Consider the following 20914-nt stretch of genomic DNA (forward strand, 5'->3'; position numbering starts at 1 on the left):
AGTATCATTTCACTAACTTCTTTCCCAACAAATTCCAAAATACACTCTAAAAACCTATCTTCCATTAGTTATCCTTTTTTGTGTAATCGATTCATTAAATTACATGCTGTTAAAATTGTATATTCGCGACTTTATTTCAACAGTCTAATAAGGTATCCGCATCTAACTAAACTTTCAAAATTCTAATACATTTTAGACAGTGGTTTTGGTTGGGTTCTGTGGATGTCTTCAAAGATACTGCTCTGTACCTGAAGCCCAATGATTTTAATGCCTTCCCCTCAGCAGGCATGGTTCCTTTCTTCGGCTTCTCTTCCCACTGCCCACTACACATAATCACCCATGTGCATGGAGATCACACACACCACATGTGATGTTAAACAGATGCCCACAACCCTGGACGCAGTGGTTCTTTGAGGTGTCGTGCCCCACCACAAACCAGGGACAAGACAGGGACCATTTTCTCTACCTGTGTGATTGTCTGCAAAATGTGTCATTTATAATCCACTCATATTACACAACAAAAAAGACTATTCCTGAAAGATGTATAACTAACCACTTACTTGTAAGGGCAACTTCTCCATCAAAAAAAGACCTGCAAGTAGGTGGCCTAAAAATGCAGAGACCAGGAAATTTTTAAGGCAATCTTAAGGAAGCTGAAATAAATGTTAATGTGTTCTTCAACTCAAAGGCAAGGGAGTATGGTTAATATGATGCTTTGGCATGATATATGCTTATGCCATGTTGATGTAAGCAAATTCACAGAATATCTACACCAGGTTTTGTACTTTCAAAAGGGTACAAGAGCTACCACTGTGTCATATGCCACCTCTCATTCTATGAACCTACAAAATAGGTATTGTTACCCAATTCTACAAATACGGAAACTGAGGCGTGAAGGGCTTAGGTCAGTCACAGCTAGTGATTACGGAAGCAAGACTCTGAACCAGTTCTGGTGGCTGTAAAACCCAAGTGCTTTCCACAATAACCATGCTGCCCAACAAAAACAGGATGCAAAAGACTCAGATAACATGAAGCCCTCCAAGCCTGGCCCAGTGGCCCCTTAGTCCCAGACTTACCCACACTGATGCTGGTGGGCCCAGCTGGGCATCTGAATGCCTGTCCTCCTTACCCAAGAAGAGCCCTCAGCACCAGGCCTACCTCCTGCCTTTCTTTCATAACATCCAGGCAATGTTCGGCATGGCAAAGGAAGCAAGTCTCTGGGGTTCTAAAATGATCATTCAGTTAACATTAACATAATGCATGTCTCCAAGGTTTAGTAAGAGACCCTTATCCAGGACTTCTATTAAATAACTCTTGGAGATCAAAGATTATATTGCTAGAAAGGACATGGGTCCATCTTCTTCACTTTAGCAATAAGGAAATGGGGAACCAGAAGTGGTGTGATTTGCTCCCTTATATAATGGGTAAAGGCAAATATAAGGTAATCTAACACAGATATTTCACCCTTAGGCTACACAGATAGCCTTCTTACAAATGAAAAGATCAAGGCACCAATGATTATTTGTTTTAGAGCCATTCATAAAGCTTAAAAGTTTATAAAAGAGGCATCACTGAGTAGTGGTAACCAAAAACGACTACTCCAATCCAACTTATAATTATACCTACAAGAAAGAACTTTTAAGTAATATCTAATCTTGATAAGAGTGCTTATCATGTACTTTTAATATTCCCATCTACTCTCCAGGTAGAAACTATTACTAATCATATTCTAGAGATAAGGAATTAAGAGAGAACATCATCACCTCCAAGCCTCTATTTCCTCCACTGAAAGAAACACAGGAAATTAGCATTTCTACAACGTCACAAAAAGACTCAGAAAACTCTACTGTGAATATCTACTAAGCTGTTATTCTCTGAATCATACCAATTTCAGATTCTCCACTAGGATGTGGCGGAATAACAATGTGCCCAAATCAATCTGCCAAGGATTTCTCTCATAGAAAAGTCCAAAGTGTTTATGTATTTATTTTTTCCACAGCTTTTAAGAACATCTTTCTTACTACCTTTATGTGCATTTGCAACTTTACCATCAATATCTCCTTTCAACTGGGGGCTACCCAAAGCAATAGCTAACAGTCCCAATTCCTCATTTTTATTAACATACTCTAAAAAGGAAAAGTGGGTAGGGGCGCCTAGCTGGCTCAGTCAAAAGAACATGCGACTCTTGATCTTAGGGCCGTGAACTTGAGCCCCGTGATGGATGTAGAGATTACTTAAATAAATAAACTTTAAAAAAAAGTGGGTAAAGTCCTGCAAAGACATACGCTTCATCTGTTCCCCTGTGACTAACTCTCTTGGAACTAAACAGAAAATTGAGAATAACTAGACACACTGCAGGTGCCACAAACATGGAGTCTGAGACATGCATATACCCCTCACCATGGATCAATGTTTTACTTACCATCCCGGTCCTCATCATGGACGCTGAGGTAGAGATACTCTAGGCCTCTTCCTTTTTTGCCATGCTCAGCTCCTTGAAGTTTAGTCATGAGGGTTGTTTTCCCAGAGCCATCCTCACCTACAAACGATATACGTAAGGAGGCAAAGAGTGCCATTTATTCTAGGCAAGGGCGGAGAGTCTTGACACTTACACAAGTGACAACTAAAAATTTCACGCAAAGCCTGCTGCTGAGGTCTCACCTGCATTCATCATAAACAAAGCAAGCTTTGCTGTAAGAGTGGTTGGGGGGATGGTGATAAAGGTAGCAAATTCCAAGCTCTAAAATGATATTCTACTGCAGTCATCCTTACTTCACAAGGGAAGGAATAATGCAGGTCCACAGGCCCTACCTACAATTTATAAGACATGCATTTAGAGAAGTGAAAGTAAAAAGTGGAGTCAGTTTCTCACAAAATAAACTTTTACTACAAGAAAAGCAAGAAATCTTCAAAATATAATTAACCTTTAAGCCCAGAAACTTTGAACTAAAAAAAGTCTGATCCTGTCTCATAATCATGAAGAACAGAAGCTATTATTCACTTTTGATGTCAGTACCTCTCTTTTATAAGCATCCTGAAGGCTAGGAAACTGATGAAAATAATTACAGACCTGAGCAAAACTCTAAAGCACAGTCTCAGTAATTATCAAGCGCCTCCTCATCCCCCCCCAAACTAACCACCCCCACCCCCGAAAAAGAAACCTTAAACATTAACACAAACCACCACCCAGATACATTACTAGGCACCCCTAGGATTTAATAATATGGAATTACAGGACATGAGAATTGAGAGGCATTCCACAGATCAAAGGCCTCCTCTCCATCCCCAACGCCACTACTGCATTCAGATACTCCACATCCCATCTGGGCCATGGTGAACACTTGTCAGCCTGACTTCAATACCTGCTCATTTTTGCCACCTGCAACTCTGCTGCCAGATTCCCTTTCTAAAATACAGATCTGGTGACCTTAATGCCCCACTTCATGAAGATCACTAAAGGTCCTCTATTACCTTCTGTAGTGATCATCACCTAAAGACTATAAACTTTCCTCAAAAACACTGGGAAAACGACCCTAACAGCTATTGCAGGAGGATTAGGGGATGGAGGGGGAACAAAAGGCCCTTGAGATTCAGGGGTCTCCAGGAAAAAGCATCAACTCTTCAGTCTTTCACAATCTGCCCCAACTTACTTCATCCATCACCTTCCATGAGGAGCTTCTGGCAGTTTCTAAACCCCCACACCTTCCTATCACCTCTATGTTCCTGCAAACACTAACCCTCTGTGCCCCTGCATGTTAACACTTAGCCTTCAAAACATCTGACCCCAAAATTTCCCTCCCACAAAACATCAAGCAATGTGATGCTCCCACAATAATCCTGCCATGTAAGCATGGTGTAGCACAATTACCAACATATCAGTCTCTCATTAGCCTGAGATTCTTCTGCAATGTCTGAAGGATGTCTGTGCTGTCTCTGTGCCCAGCCTACAGGAACGACTCAACAAATGGGTTCTCTGGATGAATGAACCTGATCAAACTCCCTCACTTGTAGAAGGAACTGAAATCAGACACACTAAGAGACCTGACGCAGGTAACCCAGCAGTGAGGGCTGGAATAATGCAGGAAAAGTCCCTAGTAAGGACTCCAAGACCTACTGTCCTTTGCAGAGTCTCCGCGACTGCGCACTGCTAATGAAGATGAAGGAATGGGCCCGGTGTCATCTCTAAACCTGACCCCAAGTCATCTCGTTCCCCCACCTCCTTCACCTAACCTTCCCATATTCTCACACACACACACACACACACACACACACACCCACCCACCCACAACCGCAATTTGGTGAACTTCTAAGCTACGAGCGCAGAGAATCACGGACATTTAAAACGAGGTTGATGTTGCGGCCAAATGACTAAGGAATGTGCCGACAACTCCAGCATCACTGGACTCTCCAAAAGAGATATCCCAACCTCAGGCACGGTGGACTTGGCCACTCTCCGGCTGTCCAGCCAGGATCTCCAGCCCTCCTGGGCGAGGCAGGCTGCGGGCAAGCGGCAGGGAGAGAGAAGCTGGGACCTGTGAGAGGAGCGCCCGTCTCGCCCACCCCAGCTCCCCGGGCAACGCCCCGCCTCCGGCGCTCACCGAAGACCAGGATGTTCTTGCCGGACGGCAGCTTGGACCTGGCGCGGGTGGACACTTCGCTCAGGATCGAGGACCTGTGGGGATAACAGCGAAGCGGTCAGCCCCGGGACTAGTCTGGACCCGACCGGACCTACGCTGCCCGCGACAGCCGATAACACTGCCCGACGGCCCAGCCCAGTCCGGCCGGTTCCCCGCCCGGCCGCGCCCTCCCCGACCCAGACGACTCAGCCCGGGCGCCTCGCGGTCTTACCAAAGGCTCTGGCCCTCTTCCTCCTCACTGGTTAGGTCGCCGGCGGCCGCTACGGCGGGCCCGTTGGGGCCCAGCAGCAGCTTCTTCTCCACCCCAACCGGCGCCATCTTGCCAACTGCAGCCACAAAGAGGGCCCTCCCCCGGGCCCGCCGAGGACCCGCGAGGACCCTGGCCGGGTCGCCCGCCGCCCGCCGCTCCACACCTCACGCCACCCGCCCTGCAGGGTCCACGCCGCCCGCCGCACTCCGCCGGGCCCACGATGTCCGCGAGCTCCCACAGGGTCGTGAGGCCGCCGCGGTGGTGGAAGGTGGGCGGCGGTCAGGCGGCCGCCGGGGCAGCCATGCGCAGAGAGGCGACGGCGGCTGGAAGGGGAGCCGCCCGGACGGAGGGCACGCGGGCGACCTCTGCCGGCCATCGGGCGCAGCGGCACCTGGCCTGGGGTCCTCGCCCAGCTGTGCGCTCGCGGTGCGCCGTCGGGGGCCAAGAAGCCAGAGGGGTTAACCTGAAAAGTTCAGGCTTTGGAGTGAGACTAATGCCCGACAGCGCCATTTATCTGGCGTTTACCTGTGCCACAGTCACACATTATCTCACTGAATCGTATCTAACCCTTCACAGACGAGGAACCTGAAGCTTGGAAAGTTTAAGAAACCTGTCCAAGGACCCCAGTGTCAGAAGATAGCATCCCAGTACTTCAATCTTACTCACGGAACTTAAACTATTATATCATGAACTTTGCCCAGTTCTCACCAAGCCCCGCAATGAAAGCTCGACCTTAAACTAGACCCTCAAATCTCATAAATATCCCCCTTTCCAACTCCTCGTTTCTTGACCCTATTAAAACTCCAGGCTAGCGATCTTTGCCGCAGTAAACAATACACTTGAGTTTATTAACGGGTTTTTTTTTTTTTAATGGTATTTCCAGGGAGCCAGCATTTCACACCAGAAATAGGTGGCTTTAATTTCCTTTCTTGGGGCGGGGGTAGGAGGAACAAAAAAGATATGAAAGGATAAATCAAGAAGTGACAAAGGGAAGTAAGAAAATAATGGGAGAAAGCAAGTACATTTCACCTATAGAGTTTAACTTCAGGTGTGGCCTCTGAGGGCTCTTGGTATCCTCAAACAGCTCACTTTACAAGGCATTTCTAAATATCACAAGGAAGTGGGATATGGCAGAAAAGCAACCACCTACATGAGTTTCAAACAAGTAGAATTCTGATCTGGCTCTGCCAAATGTTGGCAGCAAGAGTTACAGGATCCAACAAATGGGTATAGCATCTGCCAACCTGAACGTCAGGTTCAAACAAGACAATGAGCTAAAACCCATTAAGAGTTACACCCTTGGAAGTCTGAAAGTGTTCTAAGTCATAATGTCTGAATTTTCACAGGACAGAAGATGGAGTTTAAAACTACAGGCCAGTGAACTTCATCAACTCTAGGTAAAATCCTCTAATGTGACCAGTTGGAAAAGGAAAAAAAAATAGGACCAGATTTACAGTCTTTTTCTTTTTTGCAGGAATACCAGGCAGGAGGATGCTGCAGACATAGCAAATACAGGTTTTAACAGGGTATCTGACAATCCACATCATAGATAAGAAAGTGAAAAAACATAAGCTGAATGATAGCACTGAGGCAGGTTAAAGACCAGGCCCAGAGGAGGTGGATGAGCAGAGACCACCAGAGGCTGCTACGAGCCTGCCCAGCCTCTCATCCTGGCCCAGCCAACTCAAGTTGCCATCAGTGACTTGGATGAGAATGCAGCAGGATGGGACGCCTGCGTAGCTCAGTCTGTTAAGTGTCTGCCTTCGGCTCAGGTCCTCCTGGGATGGAGTCCCACACTGAACTCCTTGCTCAGCGGGGAGCCTACTTCTTCCTCTGCCTGCCACTCCCCCTGCTTGTGCTCTCTGACAAATAAAAACCTAAAAAAAAAAAAAAAAAAGAGAGGGGCGCCTGGGTAGCGCAGTCATTAAGCGTCTGACTTCGGCTCAGGGCGTGAGCCCAGCGTTCTGGGATCGAGCCCCGGATCAGGCTCCTCCGCTGGGAGCCTGCTTCTTCCTCTCCCACTCCCCCTGCTTGTGTTCCTTCTCCCGTTGGCTGTCTCTATGTCAAATAAATAAATAAAATCTTTAAAAAAAGAGAGAACGAGAGAATGCAGCAGCACACTCAAGCTGTGGATGACCTGAAGCAGGAAGGGGATGCCTAATATACTGGATGACAAACTGAGTACAGATTAAAGGTAGCAAGATGAAATTTAAGGGACTACTAAAGTTGTGTATTGGGGTTAAAAATAAATGCATTAAAAACAAAATAGAAATTAATCTGTAAATCTTAAACTAGATTAACTACAGTCTGAGAATAGGTCATGTAGAATACCAAGTATCTTAGGTGAGGTCCATAAAACCTCATTGGGCCCCTCAAAGCTGATTGCTTACTCTGGCAGTAGGCCACATTTCTTTCTGGACACAGTTTATAAAGACAAGACAAAGAAGTGTCCAGTGATCAGTGACTAAGCTCATAGGAGACATGACACTGTTCTGCTGAAGTAACTGGGGCTTATCAGCATGAAGGATAAAGAAAGTAGAGGGAAAAGGGGAAAGTGATGTGTATCTATCTTTGCCTTTCTCAAGGACTGGCATGTGGAAAAGAAATTCAACTTTTGTGGTTCTACAAAAGGTCCTCAAGGAAGGCACATTTCATTTTAACATAAGGAAGAAATGACCACCGATTATTCCCCTAAGTAGTAAATTCCATGTTTCTGAGGATTTATATAAAATTAAAGACAGCCACCAATGGCCAGGTTTGTTGCACAGCAGTTCATGCCTCTGGCAGCGAACTATAACTGAGGTCAGTTCCAGTTCCAAAGGTCTGTCATTATTAAAATCATTTTTTATTCCCTATTGTTTGGCCAGGTCTGAATTCCTAAAGCCATACAGTTCTCTAATGTGTCATCACAAACCGTGAGATCATGACCTGAGCTGAAACCAAGAGTCAGATGCTCAACCAGCTGAGCCACTCAGGTGGCCCAATACTGGTTATTTTAATACAGCCTCAATAACTGACACAAATCAGTGTCTAAGCTACAGTATGTTATATTCTTGGGGATGCTTCACTTAAGCAGTGTTTCATTTTTCTGTCACATACATAATTTCCAATCAATAAAAACTATTACCTGAGAGCCACCTGAAGTGGAAAAATATGTTTAAGTCATATCTGAACAATAGTAAGAAAAACTTCTGATTATCTAAACCAGTAAGGCTGACAACAGAGAAAATATTTTCCCTTTTGACCTAAAATAACTTTCATAAGTCTTGAGAAGTACAAATCGAAACAACCCACCAGACTATTTAAATAATCCCCATAGTGCTTAGGAAATACTGACAGATAATGGACTAAATCATTCACACTTTAAAAGCTTTAAGGAATTTTCCTAATTGTAAATTATTCTTTTGTTTAAAGGAAATTTTGGATTTAAATAGAAATTTTTCTGCATATTGGCTCTCTGGAACTTTCACTATGGATCAGAAAATTAAAAATTTAATAAAAATTCTGAGTTTATCTAAGTAGAAATAGTTATGATGTGAAAATGTCAAAGAACACAAACTTACAGGGAAATAACTTTTGGGACTAAAGAAATCTACAAGGACATGAAGCAATGAGCCAATGGGTATGTAAGTACTGGTGAGCTTTCAGGCCCTGATACTTAATCACTGCCACAGCAATCACATTTTAAGTATAATAAAGGCTGCAACAGCATCCTTTGGGGATCATGATAGGAATATAAAAAGAGTAAGAAAAACAGAAAATTGAGGGGGCGCCTGGGTGGCGCAGTCGTTAAGCATCTGCCTTCGGCTCAGGGATCGAGCCCCACATCAGGCTCCTCCGCTAGGAGCCTGCTTCTTCCTCTCCCACTCCCCCTGCTTGTGTTCTCTCTCTCTCTGGCTGTCTCTGTCAAATAAATAAATAAAATCTTTAAAAAAAAGAAAAAGAAAAAGAAAAAATTGAGATCAGTTTGGTTTTCCACTAGAAGAAAACTAACTTAAAAACAAACAATAAAGAAAATGTTCTAAGCTTTTAAAAAGCAAAAGCAAATAAACATAAACCAAAAAGAAGTGAATCTGACCATAGAATTTGGGAGTATTCAAATAACTGCACAAGCAGCCTTTAGAAGAGGAACATTTTAGTTAACAAAATGTCAAACATTGATTTAATGTGTGGGAACGTCACTTGAACAGCTTGGGAAACTATTCTAAGTTCTGGGGAAGAACTTTCACTGGGTAAGAATATACTAAAATCCAAATATCTCAAATGGTATGCATTACAATATAATGTCAAATAATGTTTAAAGGCTGATCATTTTTTTCTCTGACCTGTGTTCTTCGAACTTAAGGAAAAATAAAACCATATTCCTAAACAAATGTTTGACCTTATAAAGGAATTTTGTCTTACTAATCTACACAGTTAAAATTTATTGTTTTATAAATTACTTTAATAATTCGATGAGATAGAGCATCACAGAAAGTATGTAATTAAGATAGTATTCCTGTTTTCAGATTCCCTGCTTCATGAGAGTTTAGAAGAGTATTTTAAATTGTGTTTCCTCAAGGCATTATATTTTAAGAGTTCAAACTATTCCAATCAAGGAGCTGCACACTTGGGATGTTTGGTCAGCTTGTGGTATTTGTGAGCAAGGTCCACAGCCTTCCGTCCTTGCTGAAAGGGGAAAGACCACAAAATTAAATTCCAGTGATTTCCCATTTTCTTAACTCCACTGAAAAGGTAATTTACTTCTTCTTTGGTAAAGTTTTTACGAATTCTTCTTTTTTCTGTAATTAAGAAGAATTGTAGAATATATTAGTACTTGCTGAAAAAAGGGATCTTCTTGAGACCCAAATAATAAGTGCTTAACTTATTCTAAGGATATGAACTATATAGGGAGAAAGCTTTATGCCTGTGCTACTCATCATACAGAAGTCCATGTAAATTTAAAAAACTGAGTGTCTGGGGGCACCTGCGTGGCACAGCGGTTAAGCGTCTGCCTTCGGCTCAGGGCGTGATCCCGGTGCTATGGGATCGAGCCCCACATCAGGCTCCTCCGCTATGAGCCTGCTTCTTCCTCTCCCACTCCCCCTGCTTGTGTTCCCTCTCTCACTGGCTGTCTCTATCTCTGTCAAATAAATAAATAAAAATCTTAAAAAAAAACAACAAACTGAGGGCCTAGGCTAGGCCTTTTCACTCTGAGTTCTTCAATAAATGTAACTTAATCCTATTGTAAAATACTTGCAACATCTTTCAATCAACACAAGAATTTATAAACATTTGATTGTTAATTCTCTCAACATTCCTGTGAGGACAATTAACAAACAGCTTACCTATCTTACAGATACAGCCTTCCCAAAGGGCTCCATTACTTCATAGAATAAAAAAGAATATCAACACTTGTTACTTTAATTAACAGGCTTGATAAATATTTTTAAAGGATCAGGGTCTTTTGAAATTCATTTTAAAAAACACATTCACTACCTATATGGGTGCTCAGCTTGATTAAAACTCAAAAAATAGGTTGTACAAGGGAGAAGGAAGTTTTCAACTATCTGGTTTTTAGGGATACTTTCTACCAGTTGGTGTTTATAAACATAAATATCTTCTGGGGGCGCCTGGGTGGCACAGCGGTTAAGCGTCTGCCTTCGGCTCAGGGCATGATCCCAGCATTATGGGATCGAGCCCCACATCAGGCTCCTCCGCTATGAGCCTGCTTCTTCCTCTCCCACTCCCCTGCTTGTGTTCCCTCTCTCGCTCGCTGTCTCTATCTCTGTCGAATAAATAAATAAAATCTTTAAAAAAAACAAAACAAAACATAAATATCTTCTGGTGATGATTACTAGGAAATACTTTTCTTTTTTTTTTTTTTAAGATTTTATTTATTTATTTGACAGAGAGAGAGAGACAGCCAGTGAGAGAGGGAACACAAGCAGGGGGAGTGGGAGAGGAAGAAGCAGGCTCCCAGCGGAGGAGGGATCATGCCCTGAGCCGAAGGCAGATGCTTAAGGCTTAACGACTGAGCCACCCAGGCACCCCAGAAATAGTTTTCTTTTAAGCTTTTTCATTCATTGCTGATTCACGTTATCATTGTAGATAGATGCTGATAAGGAGGACTTTTTTGGGGGATTTTTTTGTATTTCCACTTAAGGCTGCTATTTACTTTAACAGGACTTGAAATAGTTGTGCTGGGACAACCTTAGAAAATCTTGCCCTTGCAGGTCAGACTGGTAGCCATTTGTCTACCTCTCCTAGGACAGGAGCCACAGTTCAGATCTTTTAAAAGAGAAATGAAAATCTTAATGGCAGAAGGCTGAGAAGTCAATAAAAATAATGTCTGATTATTACTTAGTGGTATTACTTAGAATGCAAGATCCATGAAGATAAGAATTTTTGTCTGTTTTGGTCACTATCATATCCCAATGTCTAAAACAGTGTCTGACACATAGGAGAGGATCAATAAATATTTGTTGAAAGAAAAACCTTACTGGTAAAAAGTGTTTCAAAACTTAATGGGGGCGCTTGAGTAGCTAGTCAGTTAAGTATCTGCCTTTGGCTCAGGTCATGATCCCAGGGTCCTGGGATTGAGCACCACATCTCCCTCTCCCTCTGCCACTCCCCCTACTTGTGCTCTATCTCTCTCTCAAATAAATAAACAAAATCTTTAAAAACAAAAAAAAAACAAACAAAAAGACTTATCAATGAGTTACTCCTTACTTTTGGGTCTACTGGAAAACTGTTGCTATCCAAGAAATGCATGATTTCAACTTCACTTGCTAAATGATTTGAACTCATCATCAGGACTGGACAGGTTATTATAACGTTCAGGATACGGGCATCTGGAAGTTGTTCACAGCCAATTCCCACTTTTCTAATGAAGCTGCTATCTCACTGACTCCTACATCTGTGTCCAATTCCTCAAAGGTTACTGCAGCAGAATACAGGGCAGCCTAGAAGGAAGAAGGAGCTCTACCCCACAGGGCTCCCTTCTGTGGCTTCTTTAGTGCTCCTCTTAATATGGATTGGGTGTTAGGAAAGAGTAGGGGAAAGGAGGCAAGAAGGCTCAGTTCTAGAGACCTTTATTTTTCAAACCCTCTAAAGATACCAGTCCATTCTGAATGAGAGCCAAGGCTCTTTAAATGCTTAGATGCTGCAATGGTCTCTTCTCAAAAGAATGGTTTCAAATTTGAATGTAACCTACAACCAAACAAATGGTCATAAATGTCTCTCAAAAAGAAAGGGAAATCAAGGGGGGAATGGCAACATATTCAAAATTCTTAGCTTGCTTGCAAAAGAGGTATAAGACCAATCTATTCCACACCTTCTCAAGATGCCTTTCTAAATTCTAAAAAAAAGCAGGCCAAATTATTAACTATTTGCTTTTAGCTAAAGGAATTCAAACCTACAAATAAAATGTATGTATTTATGAGCTGGACACCACTTTACAGTATTTAGGATCCCTCTGTATAATCAATGTATAACCATAATTACATACATTTCATGAACCTCTGCAAATGAGCTTACTATGTAAAATTGTAGCATATTTTTAGTTGTTATACATTTGCTTTTAAGTCATGTTGTTGAAAAAATCCATTATTAATTTGATGCCAACTCCTTGTCAAAAGCAAGTTTTCCAAGGGCAACATGTTTCTATGGAAAAGTAACCATTTTCTAACAGTTGCTATAGGAAATATTTCTTCAAGAAGTGGGCTGCCCTATAGGAGTACTGTATGTAATTTTAACTTGTATGCAGAACTTTTACTTAGAAAAAGACCCAGATATAAAAAGTAAATTCAAGGGGCACCTGGCTGGCTCAGTCGGTGCAGCATGTGACTCTTGATCTCAGGGTTTTGACTCAAGCCCCACGTTGGGTGTAGAGATTACTTAAAAAAAAAATTATTTACTTATTTGTCACAGAGAGAGAAAGCACAAGCAGGGGGAGCAGCAGGTTGAGGGAGAAGCAGGTTCCCCGCTGAGCCAGGAGCCCAATATGAGGCTCGACTCCAGGACCCTGAGATCATGACCCAAGCCAAAGGCAGACGCTCAACCGAATGAACCACACAGGCGCCCCCTCCACCAAAAAAAATCTTGAAAAAGTAAATTTGAAACTTCTCTTAAGGCTTTAGAAGTGAAAATGGCCAAGTAAAAGTATATGGCAAAATGTTTCCATATGTATCGAGTCTAAATATCTTTGCAATAAATAAGAGAATAACTCTATAGATATTACTAAATTCCAGGTTATTTTGACAAGTAAGGTTATTCAACTGCTTATTCTGACTCTGCAGGTATTAATTCCATATGAAGAGAATAAAATGATAACGTTAAGTCTCTGTAATAAATCTGGAATGGTGATAAACCTGCACCCGTAATTAAATAAAAATTCTCATAAATTAAGTCATCATTTAAGAAGTATTTTGATTTTTAGGGGCGCCTGGGTGGCGCAGTCGTTAAGCGTCTGCCTTTGGCTCAGGGCGTGATCCCGCCGTTCTGGGATCGAGCCCCACATCGGGCTCCTTCACTAGGAGCCTGCTTCCTCCTCTCCCACTCCCCCTGCTTGTGTTCCCTCTCTTGCTGGCTGTTTCTATCTCTGTCAAATAAACAAATAAAATCTTTAAAAAAAAAAAAGTATTTTGATTTTTAAGCAGGGCTCTATTTGTCTCTTCAATTCCGATGGTGTGAAGTGCAGTAGTTATGAACCAAAACCACCTGCAAAATCTCTCTGAAACACTTATACATAGAAGAGTAACTTTATTCTTAAAATAGAAATGTGATCCAGAGGATAGAACAGGGACTTCTAAAGAAAGACAGGCTTGCTATGTAAGCTCTGCTATTTGCCAACTCACTGTACCTTGAAGTGGGAATAAAATAAAACCTACCTTATAATGTTATTTTAAGAATTAAAGGAAATGTCTGTAAAACACCTAACATACAGTAAGTGCTTAATAAATGTTAGTTTCCTTCTGCTTCTTCCCCAGCTGGCAAGCAATGAATGAGAAAGCAACATGAGGAAAGAAAGTGAAAAGCCTCTTTTCTTAGGAACTATGGCCCTCATCAGAGCCAAGGGTTATCATTTAAGAACCATTAATGATGAGACAGAACAATCCTTCAGCTGTCCTCTTTTTCTCAGAACTATATGCAATTTAGTTTTATTTAAAAATTAAATATATTCACTTATTCCTCCAGAGGTAGTAGATTCACTACTGAGTTGTCGTCTTCTACGTGGGGTCAGCAGAATTTCTGAAAAATACAGAAAACATTTAGGATACTTAGAGTATCAATCTGAGTGAGAGCACATCAATTCCATTAGTATGGTATTTCCTCCCCAGCCCCCCGTTCTAATGGGAATCCTCAGATGGATTATGAAGAATTTTTAAACCACCAGAGACTAAATCTGTTCCCTGGATACATCTTAAAACACCAGTTGCTCAGACATTTTCTTTTCAACATTATTTTGCCCTCTAGCTTTTTAATATATTTAATGTTCCAGATTACAGTTCAGAAGGTATAGTCATAATCAGTTTCAAAGCTGCTAAATTAATTACTTTTGTTACAGATAAGTGATTTCCTTAGTTCACTTTTATATCTGTCTTCAGCTTCCACAATGACTTTATGACGATCACATTGGTATGGGCAAGAGTGCAAGAGCTTGCTAAAATTTCGGCTATTCAGGGATTTTCCTACTGCTATGCAACCTAAAAGAAAACAAATTAAAGTGATGTATAGATATTACAAAATATCTAATAACAAAAATTTATTAAAGTAATTATCTCTAAGATGGTAACTGAAATGAAATCGGGAACTTAATTATAAATATGTCAAGAAGCTCAGTCATAGGAGAGATTAAAGACAACAGATACAATACAGTGAAATAAGTATTACAATAGAGGTGTGAACAGTTAGGGTGATATATAAAAGGACCACCTAGCTTGGTTAGGTTCTGAGCAGGAGTCACTATTAGGAAAGATATCCAAAAGAAGTGACCCTTATGCCCAGTTGTCTTCCCCCCCCAATGTTTTATTATGGAAAATTTCAAACACACAAGAGTAAGGGAAAAGTATAATGAACTTCCACATACCCATCATTCACCTTCAATAATTATTAAGTCATGCTCAGTCATATTTTGCCTACAACCCACTTACTCTTCTCTGCCCAAGTATACAGTGGATTATGGAGCCTGGAATTGGCATTAAAGTGCCATTTCATCTGTAAATACTTCATATGTACCCCTAACAGGGAAGGGCTCCTTTTTCAAGCACACAAAACCATTATCAAGCCTAAAAAATTATGCCTAGTATAATCTAATATCCAGTCAGTGTTCAAATTTCCCCATCTCAAAACTTTCTTTTTACAGTTAGTTTAAATGATCCAAAGAAGGTCCACCATTACATTCAGTTGAAATGCCTCTTGAGTTTCTTTTAAACTATCAGTTCTCCTTTCTTCCTCCTTGTCATTTACTTGATGTAGACACTGGGTCATTTGTACTATGGAGCTACTCGAAGGCTAGGTTTTATTGATTTTATCCTAGTTAGATGCTTTAAAATGTGCCTGTGTGTCCAATAAATTAATTAGATCTGGGTGATTGATAAGATGATTCAATTGGCTTTTCTAAGATTTATTTTATTTTTAGATTTTATTTGAGAGAGTAAAGAAATACAAGTTGGGGGAGGGGCAGAGAGGGATAGATAAGCAGACTCCCTGCTGAGCATGGAGCCCAATGAGGGGCTAGATCCCAGGACCCTGAGAACATGACCTGAGCTGAAGGCAGATGCTTAACCAACTGAGCCACCCAGGCACCCCTATTTTAGAGAGACAGAGAAAGAGAAAGAGAGGGAGCAGGGGGAGGGGCTGGGGAGAGAATCTCCAAGCAGATTCCCCACCAAGCACAGAGCCTGACAGAGGGCTTGATCCCATGACCCTGAGATCATGATCCAAGCAGAAACCAAGGGTCCAATGCTTAACTGACTGAGCCGCCCAGGCACTCAGATTCAATCGTTTTTAGTAGAGTTCTTCACAGGCAGTACTGAGGACTTCTTAGTACATCATATTAAGAGCATATAAAGTCTTTTTTTTTAATGTTAAGATTGATCAGTACGTTCAGGTGATGTTAGCCACTTCCATCCATCATAAAGTTCCCCATCTGCCAGGCACCTAATGTTATTAGTGGCCCACTCCTAAAGGACTAGAAGTTAGCCAAGCAGAAAGCTGGCTGGGATGAGGACATTTCAAGCACAATGAACATGTGCAAAAGTACAAAGAACTGAAAAAGCATAGTGTGTTCAGAGTATTGTAGGTACTCTGGTGTAGCTGGGGAGAAATGCGGGAGGAAAGTTGAAGCTAGTGAAGGTTGCAGGGGGCCAGATAAGAATGGTCTTGAAAGCCATACAAAGTATATCTAACCATCTTCAAGTCAGTGGGGAGGAACTAAAGGATACTTATTAAGCGGGAAATGCCTTTCATTTGTCTCAAAGAAAGCTTAGGTGAAGGTAAGAGATCAGTTGAGGGGTTACTTCAATAGTCCAGAATATAAATGAGGTGATTCTGAAACAGGACATTTACAGGGAGAATGTACAGATTTCTGTGGTTAAAAAAAAAAAAAAAAAAAAAAGGTGAATGATGAGCTGTTGGGGTAAGGGAAAAGCTCAGGATAATTCTTAAGTAATCTGATATTCGATTGAATGACAAAGTTTGGAATACGCATGGAAACTTTCTGGCAGACTTAAAGAGAACAAATATGCAATAAAATTGAACAAGTGGAAGCAGAAAAAAAATTCCACAAAAATTTAAAAGCCAGGCAGAGAGTTTGAGTCGATGAGTTACAGAGAAGCACTGAGGGTTCTTTAGCTTGATGACATGATAAAAAGCACATGTTAGAGAAGTTAACAGCAACATGCACATTATAGTTGGGGGTTGGTGAGACTTGAAACTTCAAGACTGCTAGAAAGTTGGTGTAACTGAGGCATGAAGCAAAAACGGCCTATGTGGAATGTAAGAAAGAACCAAATTTGACAAGACTAGATACAGGAAATGTAAAGAGAAAAAATGGTTATAGATGATTGAAATCTGGGAGGCCAGAAGAATAGCAACAATACTAACAGAAATGGAATGGCTGCAGGGAAGGCAATTTAAGAGGGAGGAAGATGCTGTTTTAATTACATTAAGCTTAAAGTAAAAACAAGATATTGAAGTGAGTATATCCTGGATACAGCTGGAAATGGAGGAATGAGGCCATAACTGGTTCAAGGTAGAAGCCAAACATAGAGATACAGATTGGAAAATCATCAGTAAAATTATAGTTGATGCCACAGAAGTAAATGTTGCAACAGCATTGAGAAAGTATTACAGATTATGTCTTGGGGGAAATATTTGTAGAAACTTGGCAGGAAGAGAAAGATAAAGTAATAAAGGTGATAAAATGAAGTATTTTTTAGACTTCTTGAGATAAGGACTGAGATCTATTCATCTTTGATACCCGTGCCTGCCATAGAAGAAACACTCCCTAAGTATCTGTGAAATGAATGAATCATCATTGAAGAAAGGAACTAGCAGAGAACCATCTCAAACAAAGTAAAGGATAAAAGGGAGTTAACGTGGGGCGCCTGGGTGGCTCAGTTGTTAAGCGTCTGCCTTGGGCTTGGGGCGTGATCCCGGGGTCCTGGGATCAAGCCCCACATCAGGCTCCTCCGCTAGGAGCCTGCCTCTTCCTCTCCCACTCCCCCTGCTTATGTTCCCTCTCTCGCTGGCTGTCTTTCTCTGTCAAATAAATAAATAAAATCTTTAAAAAAAAAAAAAAGAAAGAAAGAAAGGGAGTTAATGGTTATAGAGCATCCACTCTGCCCTCTGAAATACCTCAGACCAGAGGTTCCCAAACTTTCCCACTTCATGGCATCCTTAAGTTCTTGGTGATTTTTTTATGGCACCCCTGGGCCAAAAGAAAGACTGATTTGCCTTTAGGTCCAAAACAACTTAATAAGTATTTATGTTCTAATAACTTAGTAGCCATTTGAAAAAAAAAATACACCTAAATTGAAAATAATAGGAGCACCTGGGCAGCCAAGTTGATAGGGTGTCTGACTCGATTTTGGCTCAGTTCAGGACCTTAGGGTCGTGGGATTAAGCCCCAAGTTGAGCTCCACACACAGTGCAGAGTATGCTTGTCCCTCTCCCTCTACTCCTCCCCCCACTCATGCTCGCTCACGCTCTCTCTCAAATAAATGAAATCTTTTTTTAAAAAAGTTAAAAAAAAGAAACTAATATTTAGATTTCATTCTTATTAACCACAATTACTCCTAATGAGATATGTGCACCTATTAGATACAGCACAACTTCTCAAACCTCGGAATCTGACTGACACTGCCACCTTCATTTCCTGTTCGACATTATCTTCATGTGGTGCTTGCTTTTTATCACAACCACTGAAAGCTCAGCTCCATGAAGACAGGACATCATCGAAAGGAATGTAATGCAATCTAATGCTGAAACTGTAAATGACTTTGAGCTAGTAGTGCCTGTGGTATCCAAAAGATGTTGACTGCTTTGTGTTTCACTTAAAATAAATAAATAAATAAATTCTATTAATTAATTTATTTTAAGATTTTATTTATTTATTTGACAGAGAAAGAGACAGCCAGCGAGAGAGGGAACACAAGCAGGGGGAGTGGGAGAGGAAGAGGCAGGCTCCCAGCGAAGGAGCCTGATGCAGGGCTTGATCGCAGAACACCGGGATCACACCCTGAGCCGAAGGCAGACGCTTAACGACTGAGCCGCCCCAGCACCCCTCACTTAAAATTTAAAGTATTGTGTAGTGCCCTTGTGAGTTCACTGCACACCTCCAGGGAGCCCAGGTGGATCATCTGGTAAGTGTGTCTTCAAACTATTGAGAGGAGAGGATTCAAGGAATGGCAGTCAACAGTGCAAAGACACTAAAGAGGATAAGAATTTTTTAAAAAGTCTTTGGTTTTGGCAGAAAAAGAGACTTCAGCAAGTCTTTACATTTAAGTTCAGCAGAATGGCAATAAAGAAGGAGGAGTGCAGGGAATTAAGAAGGAAATTAATACAATGAAAGAGAAAGGAGAAAGAGCAGGCATCTGGTAATAAATAATGAAAGAAAGAGTGTATGGATACTTGAAGAGACAGCAAGTCCCATCAAGTATTTAACACTTATTTCCTCTCCCTTTTTTTTAAGTTTTTATTTACTTAAGTAATCTCTACACACAACATGGGGCTCAAACACACAACCCTGAGATCAAGAGTCACATGCTCCTCCAAATGAGGAGCCAGCCAAGGAGCCCTTAGATTTTTCTTTTTTTAGATGAAGAGAAATAAACATAATTTAAGGTAGGTCAAAAGGAGTTAATGAATAGAAAGGTAATGAAAAGAAAGATTTCACAAGTATTAAAGTGGGGAGGAAAAAAGAGATGGGATTCAGATTATAGTTAGATATAGCTAATTTTACAGTAATAGAGACAAACGCTACATCCAAGACTAAAGAATAGCGTTATTTCAAGCCTAATACAGGATAGCCTCAATTTCGTCCATAGAGCAGAGTGTGACACTTAGAGAGGAAATACCAAGGTATGGGGGAGTAAGGGCTAGGTGAAGCATTGTGGCACATTTACAGGGGCCTTGCAGAAAAAATAAAATGATGGGGCATAGAACACTAGAAACATTTATACATTAAATACAGACATTAAAAATAAATATTGTTTAATACTTAATGTCTTATGTTTAGAGCATTATCCAGAATACATACCTACTGGCACTCTGAAAATATAAAAATGTTTACCTTACTCAGAAAAGTTAAACTTGTAGATGGTATTAATTGTGACAAAAATAGAATAAAGTAGTAAAGTATTAGTGTGGTGATTCATATAAACAAATACTGGAAGCACAGGCTAATGCAGATAGGTATTAATTTGAATGCTTTATGATATTCCAGACTGTTAGTTTTCCAAAGGAAATAAAGTTTAAATCACACAGGCAGAACTACTACTAATCCTAGTTAACTAGTATCATACAAAGTTTTAATTGCAAAACAACTGTAATTAAAGAATATTTACCTGAGCATCTATACTTTAACATTTTGGAATGATTGTCAGTTGCTAGAAAACTGATGACTTCTTTATTTATTATATCTGAACACAATGTAAATGGATCTGGAAAAAAAAAACTGCAACATGTAAGATTCTTCTGATTAATGCAAAAAGGACCTGACATTTACATGATATATTAATTCCCAAGATTTTCACAAACTTTAGCCCAGTACTACATATCCAGTCACCTTGGCAGATAAACAGAAGGGTTCTGGTTATCAGTAAAAGGTGACTGAGGCACTTACACCAGAAAGAGAGTCAAAGGTGTGGCTTACATGTTAGAGGGCAAATATACCAATGTACGTTTTTTGCTATATTAGTCACCAAATGTTTTCTTAAAAAATCAAAGAAGAAATATTTTTTAATCATACCTGTTACTGGTAACTGCTGCTGTCTATTTTTGACAACAGGAATTGGATGTTTAAAAACATGGTCACTAAAAGAAAACAGACACCAGATATTTAAAAGTAAACATACTGTTGGTGTGTGGACAAATGTTTCTGTAGGCAGTGGGGCAATTCTGGGTGTTTGGCAGGCAGAAGAAGATGAAACCAGGGTCTACCAAACTTTATGAAATTCTGCCAGAGTAGTGTTTGTAATGGTTATAGCCTCCTTTCCAAAAATGGAGTTAAATAAGACTCCAGGGGCGCCTGGGTGGCTTAGTTGGTTGAGCGTCTCCCTTGAGATCAGGTCATGATCCCAGAGTTCAGGGATCGAGCTCCATGTCAGGATTGAGCTCCATGTCCAGCTCCCTGCTTGGCAGGGAGTCTGCTTCTCCCTCTGCCCTTCACCCTGCTCGTGCTTGCTTGCTCTCTCTCTTAAATAAATAAATAAAATCTAAAAAAAAAAGAAAAACATAAGAATCCAAAGGGCAATAATACTGATGCCAGCAGAAACATGGGGAAAAAGTTATAAAAGAGGAAAACATGGGGCATCTGGCTAGC

At 40.9% G+C, this 20914-nt stretch overlaps 2 protein-coding genes across 3 annotated transcripts in view; both read right to left on the bottom strand.

Annotated features, from left to right (window-relative positions):
• Window positions 1-5006, bottom strand: part of DYNC1LI2 (dynein cytoplasmic 1 light intermediate chain 2) — a 38923-nt gene extending 33917 nt beyond the window's left edge. For both annotated transcript variants that reach the window (XM_040633405.1, XM_040633404.1), the window contains exons 1-3: window positions 4849-5006; window positions 4599-4672; window positions 2423-2539 (exon numbers count right to left, since the gene is read on the bottom strand). In XM_040633405.1, coding sequence (XP_040489339.1) covers window positions 2423-2539; window positions 4599-4672; window positions 4849-4955 — 298 coding nt within the window. In that variant the 5' untranslated portion in view covers window positions 4956-5006. The remainder of the gene's footprint in view (window positions 1-2422; window positions 2540-4598; window positions 4673-4848) is intronic.
• Window positions 5007-9258: 4252 nt separating this feature from the next.
• TERB1 (telomere repeat binding bouquet formation protein 1) overlaps window positions 9259-20914 on the bottom strand; it is a 42095-nt gene continuing 30439 nt past the window's right edge. Inside the window, exons 13-17 of the mRNA XM_008702507.2 lie at window positions 20342-20406; window positions 19938-20033; window positions 14424-14573; window positions 14053-14118; window positions 9259-9668 (exon numbers count right to left, since the gene is read on the bottom strand). Of these exons, the coding sequence (XP_008700729.1) occupies window positions 9481-9668; window positions 14053-14118; window positions 14424-14573; window positions 19938-20033; window positions 20342-20406 (565 nt within the window). The 3' untranslated portion in view covers window positions 9259-9480. The remainder of the gene's footprint in view (window positions 9669-14052; window positions 14119-14423; window positions 14574-19937; window positions 20034-20341; window positions 20407-20914) is intronic.

This window comes from Ursus maritimus, unplaced genomic scaffold (assembly GCF_017311325.1).
Source record: "Ursus maritimus isolate PB19 unplaced genomic scaffold, ASM1731132v1 scaffold_19, whole genome shotgun sequence".
Classification (NCBI taxonomy): domain Eukaryota; kingdom Metazoa; phylum Chordata; class Mammalia; order Carnivora; family Ursidae; genus Ursus; species Ursus maritimus.